Source organism: Temnothorax longispinosus, chromosome 11, assembly GCF_030848805.1.
Source record: "Temnothorax longispinosus isolate EJ_2023e chromosome 11, Tlon_JGU_v1, whole genome shotgun sequence".
Classification (NCBI taxonomy): domain Eukaryota; kingdom Metazoa; phylum Arthropoda; class Insecta; order Hymenoptera; family Formicidae; genus Temnothorax; species Temnothorax longispinosus.
The window spans coordinates 10,987,876-11,009,563 of record NC_092368.1 but is presented as its reverse complement, the minus strand read 5'-3'; the positions used below and the strand labels follow the sequence as shown (position 1 = coordinate 11,009,563).

The 21,688-nt window shown below is 41.7% G+C and overlaps 1 protein-coding gene and 2 long non-coding RNA genes across 5 annotated transcripts; all 3 read right to left on the bottom strand.

Annotated features, from left to right (window-relative positions):
- Window positions 1–1,743: 1,743 nt before the first annotated feature.
- Window positions 1,744–2,888, bottom strand: LOC139822482 (uncharacterized). Its single transcript, XR_011734526.1, has 3 exons — window positions 2,609–2,888; window positions 2,374–2,522; window positions 1,744–2,287 (listed from the first exon to the last, which is right to left on the bottom strand). It is a non-coding gene; the product is annotated as an uncharacterized lncRNA (long non-coding RNA).
- A 942-nt stretch (window positions 2,889–3,830) lies between these two features.
- LOC139822165 (uncharacterized) lies at window positions 3,831–9,517 on the bottom strand. 2 transcript variants are annotated; one of them, XR_011734466.1, is made up of 3 exons: window positions 9,084–9,517; window positions 8,657–8,821; window positions 3,831–8,271 (listed from the first exon to the last, which is right to left on the bottom strand). It is a non-coding gene; the product is annotated as an uncharacterized lncRNA (long non-coding RNA). The 2 variants fall into 2 exon arrangements; XR_011734465.1 differs by lacking the exon at window positions 9,084–9,517 and adding an exon at window positions 8,883–9,053.
- Window positions 9,518–13,319: 3,802 nt separating this feature from the next.
- LOC139822192 (uncharacterized) lies at window positions 13,320–21,049 on the bottom strand. 2 transcript variants are annotated; one of them, XM_071793814.1, is made up of 2 exons: window positions 16,189–21,049; window positions 13,320–16,093 (listed from the first exon to the last, which is right to left on the bottom strand). In XM_071793814.1, exon 1 carries the CDS (start codon window positions 18,620–18,622, stop codon window positions 17,594–17,596), a length of 1,029 nt encoding a protein of 342 aa, XP_071649915.1. In that variant the 5' UTR covers window positions 18,623–21,049; the 3' UTR covers window positions 13,320–16,093; window positions 16,189–17,593. Both variants share the same exon structure in this region, with proteins under 2 accessions (XP_071649915.1, XP_071649916.1).
- Between the last annotated feature and the right edge of the window lie 639 nt (window positions 21,050–21,688).

Below are 21,688 nucleotides of genomic sequence, written 5' to 3'. Positions count from 1 at the left end.
GAAAATCTCGAAATTATGTTGAATTTAGGTAGACGCAATCTATTTATTTATAATTTATTTTAGGTAAAGAATATATTAAATAATAAATTTTTTTCGAGTATCTTTGGGGCCCATAAAAAACCGATCGCAACCACGCATTTTTAAACAAAGGCATATAATGTAATACCGACAAAAAAAACAATGGCTACGAAGCTATACCGTCATGCATATTCAAATAATGGCTACTTTTTTATATGTTAATATATTCTATTACACTTAATTGTATGTATTATGCATTTGTCTGTTGTGGATATATATATATATATATATATATATATATATATATATATATATACTATATTATTACTATATTATTACTATATTATTACTATATATATATTACTATATATATACTATACTATATATATACTATATATATATACTATATATATATATACTATATATATATACTATATTATACTATATATTATACTATACTATATTATTATACTATACTATAATATACTATACTATACTATACTATACTATATTATACTATACTATACTATACTATACTATACTATACTATACTATACTATACTATACTATACTATACTATACTATACTATACTATACTATACTATACTATACTATACTATACTATACTAACTATACTATACTATACTATACTATACTATACTATACTATACTATACTATACATACTATACTATGCTATGCTATGCTATGCTATGCTATGCTATGCTATGCTATGCTATGCTATGCTATGCTATGCTATGCTATGCTATGCTATGCTATGCTATACTATATTATACTATATATTATACTATACTATATTATACTATATTATACTATATATATACTATAATATATACTATATTAACTGTACAAACGGAAAACTCATTTCGTCTGCCACTTTATTTATTATTGACAATTATAAGTGATTATTATATTTGTAGTCAACCTTTAATTGGTTAGCTAATTAAACATATCGTCAGCGTTATGCAATAGATATCAATCAGATCGAATAAAAGAAATAAAAAACAATGATTAAAAAATAGAATGATAGAAAGACAAGATAATAGATATTTTCAACTAATTTGAAAAATAGCTAAATAAGGACCGGTTGTTCCAACCTGTTGGTAAGCTAACCAATAGTTAAATCAATGCCTATCTTTGTCTAATGTATATGATAAACAAAGACATATATATGATCTAACTACTAGTCAGCTTACCAACAGGTTGGAACAACCGGCCCTAAAATTGATATAGAATTATTATCTTTATTAATCATGTATGTACTTGCCACAAGTACATACAAGTAAAAGTATTTAAAAAAATATATTATTGTGCATGTGAACAAAACATGTTACAGATATGAATTTTTTACTATAATAATATATCCATGTTTAAAATTGAGACATAATACAACAAATGCAAGAAAAAAATATCGCATGCATTTTATAACATATTCCAAATATTAATTCACGAAAAGGAGAAGAATGCTAACAATATGAATATTTTCTTTGCAAGTTGACAATTGTAGTGTGTTCTACTTTTATATGCAGAGATGGAATATGGTAATATGTGAAGAATATTACAAACTTGGCCCCCTTTAATCTGCACAATGTCAATATAAGCAATTAACCGACATTTTATATAGATTATCTGTAAAAAAAAGATAAAATATACATAAGAAAAAAAGTGATATTACATTTTCGCAATATTGGAAAAGATTTCGTATATAAGTTTATATATCTAGCTTTCTTGAAACAGTACACACAAGGATTAAAAAAGCTCAACTATTAAATATAAATACATAACACTGACAATACGCATGTAGATAATTTAGCGTTTCTTAAAAATTGGCAGTTGTAGCCTGGACGTATTGTGGTCCAAAATAAGGTAAAACATTTGGGATGATCCATTTGAATTGTACCTGACTTATTTTAAACAACTATTCTTAAAATTAAGGGGAAGAAAATAAGTCCTCGGGAAAAGCTTCCAATTCGACTAACGTCGTTAAAACACGCTAAATAAAATAGTAAATTTTTAGCTAAGTCATTTTACATCGCAACATGCTAATTGTAAGTACGTTGCGAATAATGACACATATCTTGCTCGTCTTAATAAATATAACTTGTCTTAAGATTACCTAAAACAATGGGGCATTTCCATTAGTCTGTCTACTAATTTCGAAAGGCAAAAGCGAGAGGTTGACGCAACGTTTTAGGACGACACACGAGATACGTCCGTGTAGATAAACGGAGGAAACGCCGGTCGTCGACTCTGAAAAATAGTATAAAAATACTGACATTAATTTGTGCCAATTCTCGCTCGATTTACTAATTTTCGAATTATGATAATTAACTTACCAATATTCTCCGTTCTTTCGGAATGTGAAAGTCAAATGCGTAAAAGGCCAAAGCGAGAGACTGACGCAACGTTTCAGCAACGTTCAAGAACGACACACGAGGTACGTCCGTATATAGAAGATAGACGGAGGAAACGCCGGCCGTCGACTCTGAAAAATAGAACGACAACAATGACATTAATTTGTGCCGATTCTCGCTGGATTCACTAATTTTCGAATTATGATAACTAACTTACCAATATTCTCCGTTCTTTCGGAATGTGGAAGTGGAATGCGTAAAAGACCAAAGCGAGAGGCTGACGCAATGTTTCAACGTTTCAGGATGATACACGAGACACATCCATGTACACATCCATACCGCACAAGATGACCGATCGTTGATTTCGAACACTTACATTACACAAGAAAATTCGGCAATAACTCGCGTCGCGATCAGTCGCGATGCTCGTGATTGCTCGCCCGTTGTTGCCCGTTACGTATGTACGTTGATGTACGTGACGACGTGACCTACGTGACTCGGCCACTCGGCTCACGTGACTGATTCAACTGACGCCATATTGAATTTTAGCTACGTAGTTCCATTTTCACGAGTAAGCCAGAATAGATGGCGCTGAAAAGCTAGACGATGAAATTGTACGAGAGAGTACGGACCCTGGTGTGGCTAAAAGGGAAGCGGGAAAGAGGGAAAAGGGGCAAAGGAGGAGAAAGAATTTGGAGTGGTGTATGGAACGAAGAAGGAAGAAATAGGTTCAGGCAGAAGTTGGGCGGGGTAGAGTTAAGGGAGAGGGGGCTAGAGGAGGAATGGGAGGAGATAAAAGCAAGGTTAAAGAAGGCAATGAAAGAGACAGAAGAGGAGTTAGATAAGGGAGAAAAGAAGAAAGTGGGCCGGTGGGACGAGGACCCACGCAACACGCCGACGTCTTTTAGACGTCTAAACGACGTCCCGTCCGTACGTCATATGACGTACTGAAGATGTGCCGAAGACGTCCAGTAGACGTCTTTTTGTACGAAAAATGTGGCGCCCAAAGACGTCCAATAGACATCGTTAGTACGTACAACGGTACGTACATGGTACGTACTAAAGGCGTCCAATAGATGTCATTGTACGTACTAACGATGTCTATTGGACGTCTTTGGGCGGTACATCGTATCACCCAAAGACGTCCAGTAAATATTGTTATATCTTTCCAGGGGGCCTAGATTACGTATCTTTTCACAAAGTAAAAATGCGAAAAGTGAACAGATTTAGATTTCAACCAATAAAATTATAGTATACTCTAGTGAATTCTTTCACTTTTCGCATTTTTACCTCGTGAAAAGATACGTAATAGGCCCCCAGGATGTAAAATGGATGTAGTGTAGACGTTTTTGATGGATATTTCTGAAAATAGCATTTATAAAGATTATTAAATTTGCGAAATGGTCGAGAAAGTAAAATCAGATTAATATTTATTTTATTATAAAAAAACACAACTTATAAATGCTTATATATAGTACAGCTAAAATGTATATATAGTTATGCAAACATTTATTACAAGAACTATTGACTATGTTCTGCATATAGAACCATATAGGTAAAAGAAGCATAAAAAAAGAAAGTTCCTCATTTTTAAGACTCATGGGTAGTCATCACGGCCATATTAAATTCTTGCTATTAAAGGCAAGAAATTAAACCCTATTTTATTATGCGTTCCATTTTCAAATAAAAACATTTTGATAAAAAATAACTAGATGTTTTCAAACACTTCTAAAATTGATTAAAAACTCGGAGCGTAGCTTCTAGCGTGCTTGAAATCTGTGCGGACGTAAAATGGCATGATTTCTTTTTTTTCTTCCTTTTTTCCATAGAACAACGCTGGCCAAACTTGGAAGCATCATCGTCGTCGGCGTTATATTACGTGTGTAAAATGTTGAACAAATGTCTATCTTCTCGCGCGCGCGTATTCATAAATCACTGAATAAACCTTTGAACGTGTGCAGTTGCACGGATCTTCGAATTCACGTACAATACCGTAAGGATTTATTTTTCCACTTCGAATATTTTTCAGACTTTCTTTGTTGTGACACTAGGTCAAGCAGAAAGTGTGCAACGAGGGAAAAATTACAAATACCAATGCGTGTCGAAGTTCAATTGGCTTCTTAAGATATGGAGGTGTTCTTTATTTCTATAAAAATGATGTAAAAGATCATATATAAAAGAAAAATCAGCGCATTTTTTATATTAATTCATGTCAAATGTCGGCTCGATTCTATTCCCCATTGCACATCTATCTGCGTTTACACAAATACTTTCAATAATGGATTAAAAATAATAAAATACACACAATTTTCGTATATATAGCAGCACCGATTGAGTGCGGTATAACTTAAACTCGGATTAATTTCTAGAAAACTAGATTCATATTCGTTTAAAAATAAGTTGAGAATACTGAATATATTATAAAATGGAACATGTAACTTCGAAATCCTTCCTCTCTAATGACAATAGGTTTTTTTTCTTTTCTATACGGTCTTATTGCTATCTCTCAGCTTTAGGCTAAAAATAATATCCGGAATTCATTCGACTTGCCTGAGAGTTTCGATTTTTTACGAACTCATACATATACCTAATATGTATAATAAAACGCACTTACAAATCGAACTGAAAAATTCAAGGTTGACTATACATTAATTCAGCGCAAAATCTTAAAAAAAAGAGCACGCAAGCGCATGTTAATCAAACATCACGTTGGACTAAATATTACTTCAGTACTAGAGAAAAGAAGAGACGAAAAGAAAGACGGGGAAGAAAAAGGGGGGAGGAAAGGGAGAGAGATAGAAGAGTCAAAGAATAGGCGATGGCGATGACATGCAAGTACAAATTGGTTCTAGGAAGAAATCTCCCCGGAAAAATCCTCCCCGGAAATAAGTTCCCGGGAAAATCTCCCCGGAAAAAATCTCCCCCGGAAAAAATCTCCCCCGGAAGAAATCTCTCCCGGAAAAAATCTCCCCCGAAAAAAATCTCCCCCGGAAGAAATCTCCCCCGGAAAAAATTTCCCCCGGAAAAAATCTTCCCATCCAAAATTCCAGTACTACTGTATTTCAAATTAAGATGGCATTTTTAAAAGCCGTTACACTAGACTGTGCGACTTTATTGGATGCTTGTATATGTTATTATTCGGAACCGTCAACTGATTGTACTGTGTTTACTCATCGTCAGCAATATCACCTCGAATAACAGTAATCAGTCTGTTGTAAGTACTGGTAGCGATATTATCGTGCACCATGCTGCTCAAATTTGTAAAAAGCAACAAGGGAAAAAATCAGCTGATTGCTGATGGTGAATTGTATTACAAGCATGGGGAGGGGTCTAATGGAAAAGTTATTTGGCGGTGTGTGCAGTATAAAACCGGGTGTCGGGGGATTTGTCACACGTCGTCGGAGTTACGCGATGGTACGTAAATTAATGTACTTAATGGCAGTATCGGAAAATTGTCATTACTCTTTTATTTTTTGCTTATTATAGGCATCATTTTGCATCAAACTGAGCACACAACTCACACTCCTAACGCTGCAACAGTTGAGACAAAGCGCGTTGTTGCAAAATTACGGAAGAAAGCGGTGACAAGCAAGGAAGCATCATCGTCGTTAGTGGCGTCCGTGCTGGGTACGGTGTCGTCTCCTGTTGCTGCACAATTACCGAGTGCTGAGTCATTGAGTCGGACTGTCCGAGGAATCCGTCAAAGAAACAATCCTTTACCGCCTAATCCCAGGAAGAACACATTGTATGAAATACCAGAACACTTTCAAAAGACATTGAAGAGCGTGAAATTCTTGTAATTTGACTCTGAGGATATTAACAACAGACTGCTTATATTTGCTACGGAGGATAATCTGCAGGTGTTGCGAGGATGTGACATATGGTATTGTGATGGTACTTTTAAAGTAGTGCCTGAAATATTTGACCAACTGTACACCGTGCATGAGGAGGTGAATGGCAAAATTGTGCCTCTTGTATATGCGTTATGCCCTAATCGACGCAAGAGAACATATCAAACTCTGTTGCGGGTTCTAAAAGATGCTATTCCCGGGGTGGCCCCAAAAAATGTAATGTCGGATTTTGAGATGGCATTTTTAAAAGCCGTTACACTAGAATTTCCCGAGTGTGAAATCAAAGGGTGTTTATTCCATTTCGGTCAAGCACTTTGGCGTAGTATACAAGATCACGACCTTGCGCCATTGTACCGCGAGAGCAGCCGCGTAGCTCGTAATTTGCGAATGTTATTCGCATTGGCATTTGTTCCTTCCTGCGATGTCACTTACGCGTACGATGCTTTGCTGCAGTCGAAATTTTTCACGGATAATGAAAAAGATTTGAGAGGTTTTCTCGATTATTTTGAGCACACTTGGGTTGGCGTGTTAGGTCGTCGTAAAGTACGACGCGGCGCAATGTTTGACATTTCTTTGTGGAACCACTACTCCTCAGTGACGGTGACTGTTGCTCGTACCAACAATGCAGTGGAAGGATGGCACCATGCACTAAATCGGAGAGCAAATGGTTCGCATCTCGTACTGTGGAAAATGATTGAGTTGCTTCAAGCAGAGCAGGGTCTCGTCGAAGCTCACATTGCGCGCGCGAATGCTCACGCTCTTGCGAATAATAGAAACAAGCGCTACAAAGACAACGATGCGCGATTGAAGAGTCTCGTTGCAGCCTACAACCGACAGGATGTGTTACAATATTTGAAGAATGTCGCTGCCAATCTATCGTTATAAAAATGTGTTATGAATTATGTGTTATTTATCTTTGTTGTTAGTTACGCAGATTGTATTACATTAATTGCGCTTTGTTGGATGCGTTGAAAATCCTGAGGAATGTTGCTGTCAATCTTTCGTTGTATTAAATTATCATGAGTTATGTATTTATTGTCTTTGTTTTTAGTCACGACGACTTTTTTAATTTATTTGCGCTTTGCTGGTTGCGTTAAACTTTTTGAGAAAAGTTGTCTTGCAAAGTATATGCGTGGGCTTTTCACACGTGGAAAGTTGTAAACCCATGTGGCACCTCGCCTCGCGCGAAAAGTGTATGCGTGGAGGCAGTAAGTTCCGCCCCCCTGCGGGGGGCTCCACTATCATTAAACTATACACATAGTGTGCCTTGCAAAGTACGTGCGTGGGCTTTTCACACGTGGAAAGTTGTAAACCCATGTGGCACCTCGGTTTTTGCTGGGCACGGAAATTTTTTCCGGGGGAGATATTTTCCGGGGGAGATTTTTTCCGGGGGAGATTTTTTGATGGGGAGATTTTTTCCGGAGAGATTTTTTCCGGGAACTAATTTCCGGGAGATTTTTTCCGGGGAACAAAACGTCGGTTACGGTACAAATTACACATTGCCCATGTCAGAGTTGCCAACAAGTTTCGTCCACTTCATTGAAAGAATTAATTGCTAAACCATATCCCATAACAACCCCATTATCACGTCAACGTTATTTCATAAGCATTTAAAGTCTCGACCGCGAACGGTCGCGACTTCTAATCTCGGCTACCGTCACTTTTGAACGATCCAAAATTTCTCTGCACACTGCATGTATATGTGACAAAGTCACATCACACAATGGAATCTATCTATATAACAAACTAAAATATGTTTGGACATCGCAACCGCAGTCACCTCTGCTCTTGTGATCCCAATATTCGTCATTATAAACGAAACAACGACTGTCCGTGTACGGATCTTGCTTCTTCTTGAACCACAGCGGTTCGTACGAGATAGAAAATCGTAGATAAATTAACTTCGATAGAAATTATTTCGCCTCATCGCGAATCTTCGGAATCCTATCCGATGCTCGCCGGAACCAATCAATTATTGTACTTTCAATGACACGATCATCAATATTTTTGTACCGTTTTTTCACAGCATCTGTAAGTGACAAATTAAAACATTTTATACTTATTTGTAAAAAAAACTAATTTTTTTACTTATTACAAAATTCTAAATTATTATTATATATAATAATATAAAATATAATATAAAATATTAGATCTTGCCTGAAGCTCTTCAATGAGAATGCTCAATCTATTATATACGTACCTATATATATGTATTGCATACATTGAGGCTACGGTCAACGTGACGCTACAAATGCTTTGGAGCGTTCTTCTTCTCTTTCTTTCTTTATTGAAAGAAAAGAGAAGAGGAATGCTTCGAAGCATTTCTAGCGTCACGTTGACCGTAGCCTGAGAAGTATTTCTGGCAGCAATTATTAAGAATCATGCAGGAAGTGTCACATATAAAAATATCATACCTGTTAGTACCAAGCACGTAGCTATGAATTTTTTTGTACTTCTACACGTAGTTAGACAATACGTCTACAAATTATTAGTTCCTCCTTGAAAAAATTCTTTATAAATTTCACGGTCCTGACAACGGTCCTCATCAACTGTCTAGTTAGCTCTGGCCAAAGTGATACCTGTGTACGAATAAATATATTTTTAATCAAACTATTAAACTATTACAACATATAACCTAACTTGTCAGCTTTCTCGACATGTGAAGAAAAATGTGTTTATAGATGTATTGGCATAGATATACGGTTTACGACGGCTTTATTGCTTACGACCACGATCAAATAAACGTTACGATAGATGTAGTTCTAGCTTTACATGCCCCACGAGCGGATATATATTGCGACGCAAAGTCCAAAAGTGAAAATTTTATATTAAGATACTTACGTAAGATACGTTGACGTCTCTCAATAATATATGTAGGTATGTATATATATGTATCAGAAATGTCATTTTCACTACTTTCAACGATATAGAATTAACACGCGGTCTCGTCCCGGCGAAAAGCAAATGGAGGAGGCTGTTGCACACAGGACGTGTTGCACAGGATATAACATGTGCCGCGCGGTAAGAAGCGACGCGCGGTACGCTCACAACGGACAGATCACTAAAAATATGCGACGCGACTTACTAATTACAGAACGCGACTGACTAACGCAACTTAATTAAACTACGACGCGGGACTTCGGACTGCCGACGTTAACGCTAAATACGACCAACTCAGAATCGGCGGGCGCACAACGCACAACCAGAACAATGGCCGCCGCGAAAGAACGACGTCGACGCGCGTAACATCACGCACGACCGGCACATGACACGTGACACGCAACTTGCACGCCACTCTCGACCAATTAGAACGAGCGCATCACTGGCGGCATGCCTGTGCTCCACGCGAGAGAGACCAATCCTAGGCAAATTAAGCTATAGTAGCCGCTGCGCACGCAACCTGTACATACATACATGGAATGCGTTCCGATATTCGCTGCTACTAAAAATCTGTAGTATTATATATATATATATATATATATATATATATATATATATATATATATAAACTATATAATGTAATCTAGTTATATATATATATCTATCTATCTATATATTAACTATATAATGTAATCTAGTTATATATATATATATATATATATATATATATATATATATCTTGATATATATATATATATCTTTCACGCAAATTTTTACAGACAGCGTTACTAGCAACGTACACAACTTCATTTGAGGTTATAATTGGGTACAACATTCATCGCACGATACTGTTATGGTTATTCTACATAGAAGTCGTAGTCGTGAGTTGTAAGAAATTGACCAATCACAGATTGAATATTCTTCTCAACTTCGAATGTGATTGGTCAATTTCTTACAACTCACGACTACGACTTCTATGTAGAATAACCTATATACGTGCAAATCGGAAACGTACCTCGAGGCTCTTCTGCGATCAACGAAGTCGGGATCGAACGTGTCAGTCGTCACTTTCTGCCAAGCGTAGAGAACCTTCTGTTCCGGCAGCGGTGCAATGGTAACACGATGTAGGGATACGAAATCTCCAGATAAGAGCACGAAGCAATTCAAATTCAGTATATCGCCGGCACGATTATACGGTGTTACTGCCGTTTCGCGTACGCGCGTGCGGCTCGTGCAAACGTTATTAACGCGCGGCCGCAATCGCGCGGCAGAAACGCCTCGTGTGAACAGGCTCCTTGATCTCAGTATCCTCAACTCCCTGCCGTCAATATAAAAATAAAAAATAATATAATAGGTTATTAACCTGTATGTATAAACACTCACGTAAACGTAAAATAATAAACAGTAAATAAAATAAATATAATAGTAATTAATTGTCGCGTCGCGTAAAGAGTCACGGTCGGTCTCGCTCCGCGCGTACTTCGTACTTACCGTGTCTCTCGAGTGCTCTCGAGATAGGTTAACTGATGAATAGGAACTGACTGACAGCGCGCTAAACGAACGCACTGTCTACACTGCACTGCACTGCGATACTAACGCCGCTAGCCGCCAGTGTCGAAAAAGTGAAAGTGACGTTTCTCTGATAATCATAATAATATTGAGATAAGAGACGGTCGACGTAGAAGTATCTTAAAAATAAATTTTCACATTTGGACTTTGCGTCGCAATATCTCCGCTCGTAGGGCACGTAGCGGAATATTATAAGAGAAACCCCCCCCTAATTGAACTCCAAGCTATCGATCAAGCCTACTTAGAACTTGATCCGTTCACTCGTTATCGAGATCTCAACATCTCGAGTACTCGCAACCCGTCGCGTCGCGTAAAAGAGTTAGTTATTAGTTATTATATTATATTATACGGTCGGTCTCGTTCCGCGTGTACTTGGCGCGAGACACTACCGTATCTCTTGATTTGACGAACAGTGGTATAAAAACGGTATCAAGAGACAAACGGCACTGTCTCACGTCAAGCAGTGCCAAGTTATAATATATGAAATAAATTATTTCACTTTTTATTTATTAAAAGAATAAAGATATTTACTTTATATACCCCAGGGAGCCTTAAAGGGCGTTTTTGAAGGGACGTACCCAACCTTATCCGGACCTTTCTGTGGACCAACTGTTTAACGTCTCCTCCGAAGAGACGGAGCCCAGTTTTTCCATCTAGGGAGACTTCTCTCCGCTAGATGGAGGGGCAGAGTTTTTTATTCCTCCGAGGCCTAGCGGGATTCGAACCCGGTTCTCCGGATTACGAATCTGGCGCTCTACCCACTAGACCAGCCGTCACCCCATTACTTTTTATTTATTCATTATATATTATTACACAAAATTATATATAATTTTGGTAATTATTCAGTTTACACCCCTCACCTCCGATTTTGATGAACTTAGGGTCAATCAACGCGTTTTTGCACGAAACGAAAGAATCTGGCAAAAAAAAGTGTCGCTCTGCCCCGCGACGCGAGATATTAATCGTTAAAGTTGACAAGAATCAGGTTATGATTCCTGTCATACCGACGACATGTAGCAACACTGAACGTGCCCTGCGGCCACATGCGCATGCTCAGTGGTCGCACGCGCATGTAAAACTGCGCCAATTTTAAATGAATCAATCGTGCAGAATAACCAAGCATCTCGATTCAAGCAGTTAGGTCTCACGCTGGGAGTTTCATTAGTTTAATTATGCGTGGGAAGCACACACACACACACACACACGGGGGGGTGCAAGGGGGGGCGTTTGGCCCCCCCTCCCCCGCACCCACCCCGTCGGTAGGCAGCGTGGACCTCGCTTTACAACATAAAGTACATGCTAAGTTGTAAAACGAAATTATAAAGTACATGCATGGGGGAGGGTGCAGGGGAGAAAAGCCTTTCTGTTCACGTGCGCTCACGCATGTAAGCCCCCTTGCACCCCTCCATGCATGTGCTTTATAATTTCGCTTTACAACTTAGCATGTACTTTATGTTGTAAAGCGAGGTCCACGCTGCCTACCGACGGGGTGGGTGCGGGGAAGGGGGGGCGAAAGCCCCCCCTTCGCATTCCCCCGTGTGTGTGTGTGTGTGTGTGTGTGTGTGTGTGTGTGTGTGTGTGCTTCCCACGCATAATTAAACTAATGAAACTCCCAGCGTGAGACCTAACTGCTTGAATTGAGATGCTTGGTTATTCTGCACGATTGATTCATTTAAAATTGGCGCAGTTTTACATGCGCGTGCGACCACTGAGCATGCGCATGTGGCCGCAGGGCACGTTCAGTGTTGCTACATGTTGTCGGTATGACAGGAATCATAACCTGATTCCTGTCAACTTTAACGATTAATATCTCGCGTCGCGGGGCAGAGCGACACTTTTTTCTGCCAGATTCTTTCGTTTCGTGCAAAAACGCGATTGAGCTTAAGTTCATCAAAATCGGAGGTGAGGGGTGTAAACTGAATAATTACCACCTAAATCTCCTTGCATTGTCTCCGTGGTTCACATAACTTCTGACTCTTGTTTGAAGCAAACAAAAAATAAATATCAGCAAAATTTTATTTCTAAATATGTAGATATTTAAATAATGATTTAATAAAAGTTTATATTTTAAGATGTTTGAGTTTAATTTACGAATTATTATAATTCCAGGCATTAAAATAAAAATTTATTACTTTTCTCAATTTATTCAATTTATTTTATTCAAGTTATTTTCAAAATAATTTACGTTCACAATTTGATGAATATTTTCCACAAAAATGATGATGAGGGATAAATAATAACTGTTATTTTTTGCAGGTAGAATTGTGTACTCGTCATAATTCCATGAAAATAGTGAGAAATTCAATGATAATTGAATAATATTGCGCACTGCGCAGTGTGTAATTGGTAGATTCTCATTTCAGTAAAAATCAAGGTAATTGAGTAGGATATATATGAGACTTCTATATCAGGGATCTCAGGGGGGGTGAGGGGCGGGGGGAAGGACTCGCGGCCGCGGGGTCTGCCTGGCGCGGGGGGGGGGAACTCTAGTGCCGCCGTCTTCCGAGGAGGTGCGGCGGGGGGGGTGTCTGCGTTCCCACCATATGGTGCGAGGGGGGGGGGTGGTGGGTGATCTGCGTTTCTAGCATAGGGTTGGGGAAGGGGGGGAGGGGGGGTGGATTAGGCGAGCGCGTCGGGACATGTTCGATAAACAAATGCAGCCTCGCGTCGATGTTCGGCCGATAGTATTTATAAACAGATATCATTTCACACTTATCAAATGCGAGCGAGCGCCTATGGCAGGCTGCTATAATTTACGACCTGCGACTAGCGTGACACCGCGGTCCTTTTCACTTTTCTTCGTAGGAATTGCCGCTTATTGGTGTTTCGCGGCGCCATTCGGCTATGGCGTCGCGCGTTACAAAGGCGAGCGCCGATGACAGGCTGCTAGATTTTATAAACACTAGACGGCATAAGCGCGGCAACGCGGCTCAATTTCTATGGGTATCGACGAACGTCGATGACAGAATTTATAAACGAATATCATCTCGCACTGCGGATGGCCGAGCATCGATGGTCGCGCGACGTAGGTACTCGACCAAAATTTTATGCGACTTAACCGTCGCGGTCTCTTCTCTTTATTTTTCTGTATAGGAGAACTATCTAAGAGAAAGGGAATAGATAATTATTTAATATTTATTTATTTTAAGAAAAATTTCTAAAAAAACTCCGAGATATACGGGGTAAAAAAAGGGAAACAATAAAACGCCGGAAAAGATAGTTGGCCTGTGAGTCTCGGAGACCCCCGCTGTGCATGCCTACCGCCGCAATGTCCTCTTCAGACATGTCTTTTAGGGCAATTTATTGAGGTTTTTTTTTTTTTTTTTTGTGAACATGTGGGTCACAGGTTCACTGGGTCACGTTTTTGCGGTGCCATTCAATTATGACGTTGCGCGTTATTTCTTTTCTTTGTCTTCCTCTCGAAAAGGACCGTCTTCTCGTTCGCGTTCTCTCTCGCGCGCGTTCTCTCGCTCGCTCCCGTCCCCCGTTCACGTTCTCTCTCGCGCGCAATCTCTCGCTCGCTCCCGTCCCCCGTTCGTGTTCTCTCTCGCGCGCAGTCTTTCTCTCGCTCCCGTCCCCCGTTCGCGTTCTCTCGCGCGCGCAGTCTCTCGCTCGCTCATGTCCCCCGTTCGCGTTCTCTCTCGCGCGCAGTCTTTCTCTCGCTCCCGTCCCCCGTTCGCGTTCTCTCTCGCGCGCAGTCTTTCTCGCTCCCGTCCCCCATAATAAATATATTTTATTATATATAATTAAACTATCTAAGGTATGGAGAAGGAAGGGAAATAAATATTATAATTATTTAATTTTTTGTTTATTTCGAGAAAATTTATAATATAAAAATTAAAAAATTTATAAGAAGGATCAATTTATCCGGAGGATCTTCACCTGAAACATACAAATGCAATATGATTAATATAATTAATAAAAATTCAAAATTTTTTATTAAAAAGCGATTATTTTACCAGATTTCATTTTCTTCCTCGTCGGAGGTATCCTCTCCGAAAAGTTTGAGTAACGCGTATCGAGATGTTTCTCGGTAATCGCACAGATCTCTCTCAATACTTCTATCCTCTTGGATCCAACGCCGGTGAGCTATATTGATAAATCCCGGTATCACGTAACTCATCCACAGCTGTAAAATTAATATATATAAAATATTATTGTACTTTTTTTTCAAAACACGCGCGCACGCACAAAAAATAAGACTTACGTGTTCCCGTGCAATGCGCACCCGCACCCACCGCTCATCCGTCACGACCTGTATATTTAACTGCATCTGCTAAACAGAAAAAAACATTTAAAAAACTATATTATGTCACTATTCACTATACACTGTCACCGTGTCTTCCGTACCGTGCCCTCCCTCGGAATCAGTACTTCTACGTACTGCACCATAATTTTTGACACTACTGAAGCTTTTAAACGCTTAGTTTCGCGGACTCGACGAGACTGAATTCTCGGTTCTGCAACGACGGTTGCAGAACGAAGCGGGGTAAAATGTCACCAGAGAAAGAAATGGTAACAGTTTACAAACGGACAGCCCCTTCCAACGAAAAGAAATTAAAATGAAATATGTCTCGCACTACAATGGCAGGCAAAAGTTCGACGGAGCATCGACACATGTGAACGCGTTCTCTGTCGCTCGCGTCTCTTCGTTCGCGTCCTCTCTCGCTCGCACCCCTTCGCTCGCGTTTCTTTTCTTTATAATAAATAATTGGGAGAAGGAAAGATAATTTTAGATACAGTGGGTGAAGGACATGCACGCAAAAGAAAAATACATCGTTCGTTTTAGGGTGTAAGAAAAGCCTGTTTATTTAACTCTTCTTTTACATAATATATCTTACGTGCTAAAAACTAAAGCTGCGAGCTCGCAATCGATGATCTGATTCGTATTGAACGCATCGCTAGCGTATATTACATTCGACGCTTCCTTGGGATCCTTCGCAGTGGACGCGATATCGGAGAACTGCGCAAACTTTGCATCGACCGTCGCAAGTATTCTGATCAAATGATTGAATCTCGCATCGATGCATCGATCGAGATCGAACATACGATGCAACGTCGATTCGGTCATTCTCAAGCATACGTTTGCAGATTCGAGACGTATGAGTTTGATGTTATTAACCGTACAAACTCTCACCGTTAGCGGTCCAACGTTTATAAAACTATGGATATCTTTGAAGTCATTGCGAAAGAAATTCTGAATATTTTGCCGTTGCTCGTATAGCGCCTTCCACGTTTCGAGAGACAACAGCAGTTCCTTTCCTCGGCGAGGATCTCCAATGGCGATCTCCACGTAGCTCGGTGGACCCACGTTGATACCAATTTCGAGGAATTTGTATTCCGTAGCTGTCAGCGCGTATCGTCTGCTGAGTATACGAACCGCGCGACGATCCAACGAAATGCTGTAGAAAAAAATAATGAGATTACTTTCAAAATAATACAATTCGCAAAAAAGATATAAAAAAATATAAAGCTCTATAAATTATACAAAACTTACTTGTTTTCACACGTTGGAGTTTCAACATCGGGAATCGGCACGTAATAATTCATACGTCTGCTGCCGCTGTTGCCGCTGTTGCCGCCGTTGCTTCCTCCAACGGAATACATTTTTTCTCTCGGTTATGAGAAGCGGACCGTTCGCACAAGCAGCCGATACGAGACTAGTCGTATAAAAGTAATCGAGTATACGCGACAGCACCCACTATAACCCTTCCAAAACTATGATGAAGGAGGGGGAAATTAATGTTTCTGTAACGCGCAATCAGCGCTCTGAATTTTAGGAGAGTGGACTAAGGTAGGATGTTTTTTCTTTATTAAGACGTATATCCCCCCCTCCGCATGACATCAACCGCGAAACATGTTCAGACATGTTCGTCTAAAACTGATACCCCATTCCCCCTCCTCGAAGCTCTCGAGTTAGAATTCGTCACGTATACCTACTTATTCTTTAATTTTGTACACTATCGACTAAAGGGAAAAGAAATAAAACATTGAAAAATTTACACATACGTATAAAATTTATTTTTTAAAAAGATGACAATTCTCTCTGGCGTCGCGACCACCAGTTAAATATTTTTAATACATTTTGCAATGCGCAATTTTTAATGTGTTTTCCACATCGCACAGTATTGGTAACATCTAGATTATTTAAAGATTCGATATCTTCGTATCCGCATCCAGAGTCTCGATGTTTAGGTTTTTTCTCGCTTTACTCTCAAGCAGATCTACCAGCCATTCTCGTTTCTGGCATCCCTTGACGTACACGAGAGTCGGCATCTCGTCGTCGTCGTCGTCGTTGTCCTCTTCCTCACCGAGCACCGCTGATGTAATTAAACGCTTCACCTTGCTGTACGACACGTTTCCGTCTTCCCATCGTAATCCATGGTGATTGCGAATCAACCAGGAAGCGCACGATTTGTCGGATTTTGTGAGGAGATTCCACGGCATGGGGCATGTAAAGATGTAATGCGCCAGAACGGCCCCGTTTCTCAGCACCGCCACCTCCTTCACGACAAACTTCATCCCGACGACGAAACCTTGCAGGTCGACGAACGTTGGTGCAAACATGAAGAAATATCTCTCTCTTTCTTCGATGCGTGAATCGAGAGGAATGACGCGCGTTTCGCGACACTCTGATTTTTATATCCTGCTCCCCTCTTTTTCCCCTCTCATAAATTTGTATCGGGAGTTAAAGAGAGAAAAAATTTTCGTCGACGTTGCCGCGAACACTCAGACTATTTTGCGCACTACGTTGGTCAACGGATTGTACTCGATCACGCGATCGTGTATGATGAGACAGTACGCGGAGGTATTCGGCGGTACGTTCTCCATGCAATCGAATTCTAGTCTGACATCCACGGTGGCGTTTTTGACGGATTCGTTTTGTCGAGAGCAATCGATGATCACGAACGGGCCGTTACGTAGAAAAGTTGAAACGGTGAGACTCGGCTCGAGATATTCGTATCCGTAATAGCCCTTGCAGAAACGCGCGTACATACGTACAGAATCGCCCATCTGTGTTTACCAAAGTCCAAATTCAAATCGTCGTACGGATAGACTTCCGAGTTTAGGTAGAGTTTCACGTTGGTCAGTTTGCAGTCGTCGAATCGGCTCGTGTCCGCGGACATGACGTTCTTCCGACCCGTTTGCAGAGCGAAGACGACGTATCGCGGTTTCTCGAGCTGAGTCGCGGTCTTAATGGCCCACGAGTGCTTGGTCGTGTTCTGCAACAGGGGATACTCGTACAGATCCCACGAACGGAAACCCATACTTAAATATCGTCCGTTTTCCAAGGCGCGCAGCATCGACAGCTTGTTGACCTCGCTCAATACCACGTGAGGCATTCGCCACTGTATCTTGAGTAGTTTGACAGTAGGCTCCAACGCGAGACTTCCCAACAGACAATTGTTGTCGGTGCGCGATCGTATCAAGATTAATTCGTGACGAGCGTTGATCACCACGCGTTTGTAATCCTCGCAAAATCCCAGTAACAGGTTGAGCGGTACGCAGAAATTGAAGTATCCGTTCGCGTTATTATGCGGTTCCCAGCCCGCGTTTCGCAGGATCACGCTTCTGTCGGACGATACCGTAACGTAGTTCTTGAGCGTGCTGGTTATTCCTACGTTTCTGCAGTGATCAATCTCCACACCGTCGAGCTCGTATCGAATTTCATCGAACATGAACGCGACGCAATTATTCCCCAATACCACGTTATCGGCTTGGCCGGCTGCTCCGGTCACCGTCAATGTTCCTTCGACGTAGAGAAAACTTTCGCACGGCAACGTATACAGATCCTGCTGTTGTATAGGTATTCGTATCTCGTCGCTATACTCGAACGTTGTGTTGGCGTACGGGTTGTACGTGTGAGTCTCGATCTTGACGATGCGATCGTCAAAGACCGGCTCGCCTCCGATGTTAAGAATTTCAGTCATCGTTCAGATGTTTCGTACCGCGAATCCCAGAGATTGTAAAAATTTAACGTTCGATGCGTTGAGCTTCTTTCTCGTCTCTGTTTTCGTCTCTGTTTTAACGCTACCGAATGTCGATTTGATGATATCGTCGATCGTCGCAGTCGTAAAGATATTCTTATCCGTCGCACGCTCCGAGTCGTTCAACACGAGCATGTCACACGTCGCGCGTTATCGCTGTAGTCGTCGTACGTGCAATCTGACGGTGATCTCTTCTCCTCGAAAATCGAGCAATCGTCCGTCTTGATCCGTGACGCGTATCGTTAGATCCGTAACGCTTCGCGCGATGATCGGCAGGTAAATGATCTGCGCCGGCGTTTCCGATATCTTATATCCCGGTGGTACGCTCGGTGAAAATTCGTGTATCGTGTGAACACGTTTGCCGTTGCTGTACGCACCCGCGGTCACGTTGCATTCCACGCGGATAATGTTTACGTTGATAATATTAATCGACGCGTCCGATTCGTGCCACTGTCTCGGCTGCAATATACGCTTCGACGAGAATCCCAGCAGCGATCCAACGTTGTTCGGTTTGTTAAAGTTCACTCTGAAAGCGCACTTGATCTCGCTCTTCATCGTATTGTAATTTGCGCGGAGCACTATCGGGTATTCCGCGGCCTCGTCTTCGTAGCCGTTCGCGCGAGCGGTCGCCTCTCGCGCGATATTCGCGACCGACGTACGATCATCGTTGGAACGATTTACGCGTCGCGGGCGTTTTCGTGAAATTTCGCGTTTCAAAAACTCATGTATGGCTCGTATCTCGTACGATCCCTCGGGAATCGTAATTTCCGTGTCATCCTCGTCGAAATAAAATTTATTGTTCGAAGAATTCACGTTCGGAATCGTGTGATAAGTCTCAAAACACGTTAGACCGAGCTCGTAGTCACCGTCGCTCAGATCCACGGCGGGAAAATAGTGCTCCGCGAGGATGCTGCTCTTCCCCGTCAGCGTGAACGTTATAGACATGTCGGCGAAAACCGTTAACGAATACTGAGTCACCACGGCGCACCGTCGGGCTTTAAATTAGCGTCGATCGTCCGGAGAAATCGCAGGCACAATTGTCCACAGATGTTCTGATCGTATCGCTGATAAGACGTGCAATTGTACTCGATCTTCGTCACGCTCGGCCCGAAATATCGCACCAATTCTTTCGGCGGTCGAAGATTGCCGAAACTGTCGAAATATACGACTCGATCTTCCCTCTTCGCGTACGCTACCCAATGAGTACCGGGACCCGCTGCATCGTCCAAATTCACGATACCGCTCTCGTTTCGACGTACACCGCCGATCGGTAACGAATCACGCATGAAGACACCTCTGAAGAACGGTACGCGCATACGCCTTGCCAGTCGATTCAATTGTACGTTAGTCGTAATACCCGCGGGCATATTTAACGTCTTTTCGACGTTTTTTTTTTTTTATTTTTAACGCTACTCCTCGCCCGCGTTTGTGCGGGCCGAGATACAGCCCTCGTCCATATTTGTACGGAGCGAGATAAAGTCCGCGACCTTCCACGGCGCGATTGTGACGTTGCATCTCTTCCAGCTGACGCCGCGCGGCTTTGTTATCGTTCACGGCCTTTACGACTCCTGCCGCTCCGCCGGCCAGAGAACCGAGAACTCCCAACAACGGTAGAATCGGCAATACACCGCCTCGTTTCGCTGTCGGAAGTATCCGTTTATTCGTTAGCTTTTTTTTCTTCACCGTTTTCGATTTTTTCGTTTTCAAGCCCATTCCGAGCTTCGTCTTAGCCTTCATGGTCGCCCAGACGGCTGTAGCGGCAGCTCTCTCCCCGAGAGTCGAATCTCTCGCGGTAATGCGTTTTCGCGCTTCCGCAGCGAGTATCTCGTCCGCCGCGTGTCTCTCGGTGAGATCGCGGTTACGCGAATAGGCTATGTCGTGCTCGCGACACGCCGCGTCCAATGGATTAATACCTCGATCGCCTCTCGCCAATCGTTCTTGTAAACGAGTTCCCGGACCGCAAAATTGATAGCTGGGAATGTGTAATTCGAACGGAAGTGCGTTTATCGCGCGATTTAACAGGCCTTCACCAATTTTTTTCGTTGACATTCGCCGCAATCCTTTATCATTGGCGCGGGACCGTCGATGTGCGTTCGCTGCCACGGTTGATTGTAATGTTCGTAACAGCGACGATATTCTTGAACCTCCAAATCCGCCTTTATATGTTCCGGAAGCTTGTCCCACACGTAGTGGACGTGATTGCCGCACGTTTGCAACAGAACGGCTTTCGGCACAAATTGCAGCTGTTCGGCGCTCAAACCGCGAATATCGGAAGGTCTCGACAGTACGACGAACATCTTTGCTACTGAGCGATTCGCGGTTCCGCTTGCCTATAAATATGCGTTCGAGTCAGCCAGAGAGTCGGCAGTGTGGAAAGAAATAAGATTCGTGCGACAACCGCTGGCGATTCGCGTGACCAATTGCGACGACAGATTACGGTCGATGGGGGGCAACGTGGAGAAACGCAAGCACGGTACGATGTTACCGACTACTATACGCGCGATCATTTGCGGACCCTCGAATTGCGGTAAAACCAACGTCTTGATAAGCTTGCTGGAAAGTCCGCACGGCGTACGTTTCGAAAACGTGTACGTATACTCGAAATCGTTGCAACAGCCGAAATATCGATATTTGGAGAATTTGTTGACATCGATCGACGAAATTGGCTACTTTACGTTCTCCAATAACAGTGACGTCATTCCACCGAGCGACGCGCGTCCAAACTCGATCTTCGTCTTCGATGACGTGGCGTGCGATAAGCAAGACGCGGTGAGAGAGTATTTCTCAATGGGCAGGCACTCGAGCGTCGACTCCTTCTATCTCTGTCAGACGTACGCGAGAATACCTAAACATCTGATACGCGACAACGCGAATCTGCTGATCCTGTTCAAACAGGATGGTACCAATTTGAAACACGTCTACAATGATCACGTAAATACCGACATGCCGTACGACGAATTTTGTTCGTTGTGCCATGATTGTTGGCAACAAAAGTACGGATTCGTAGTG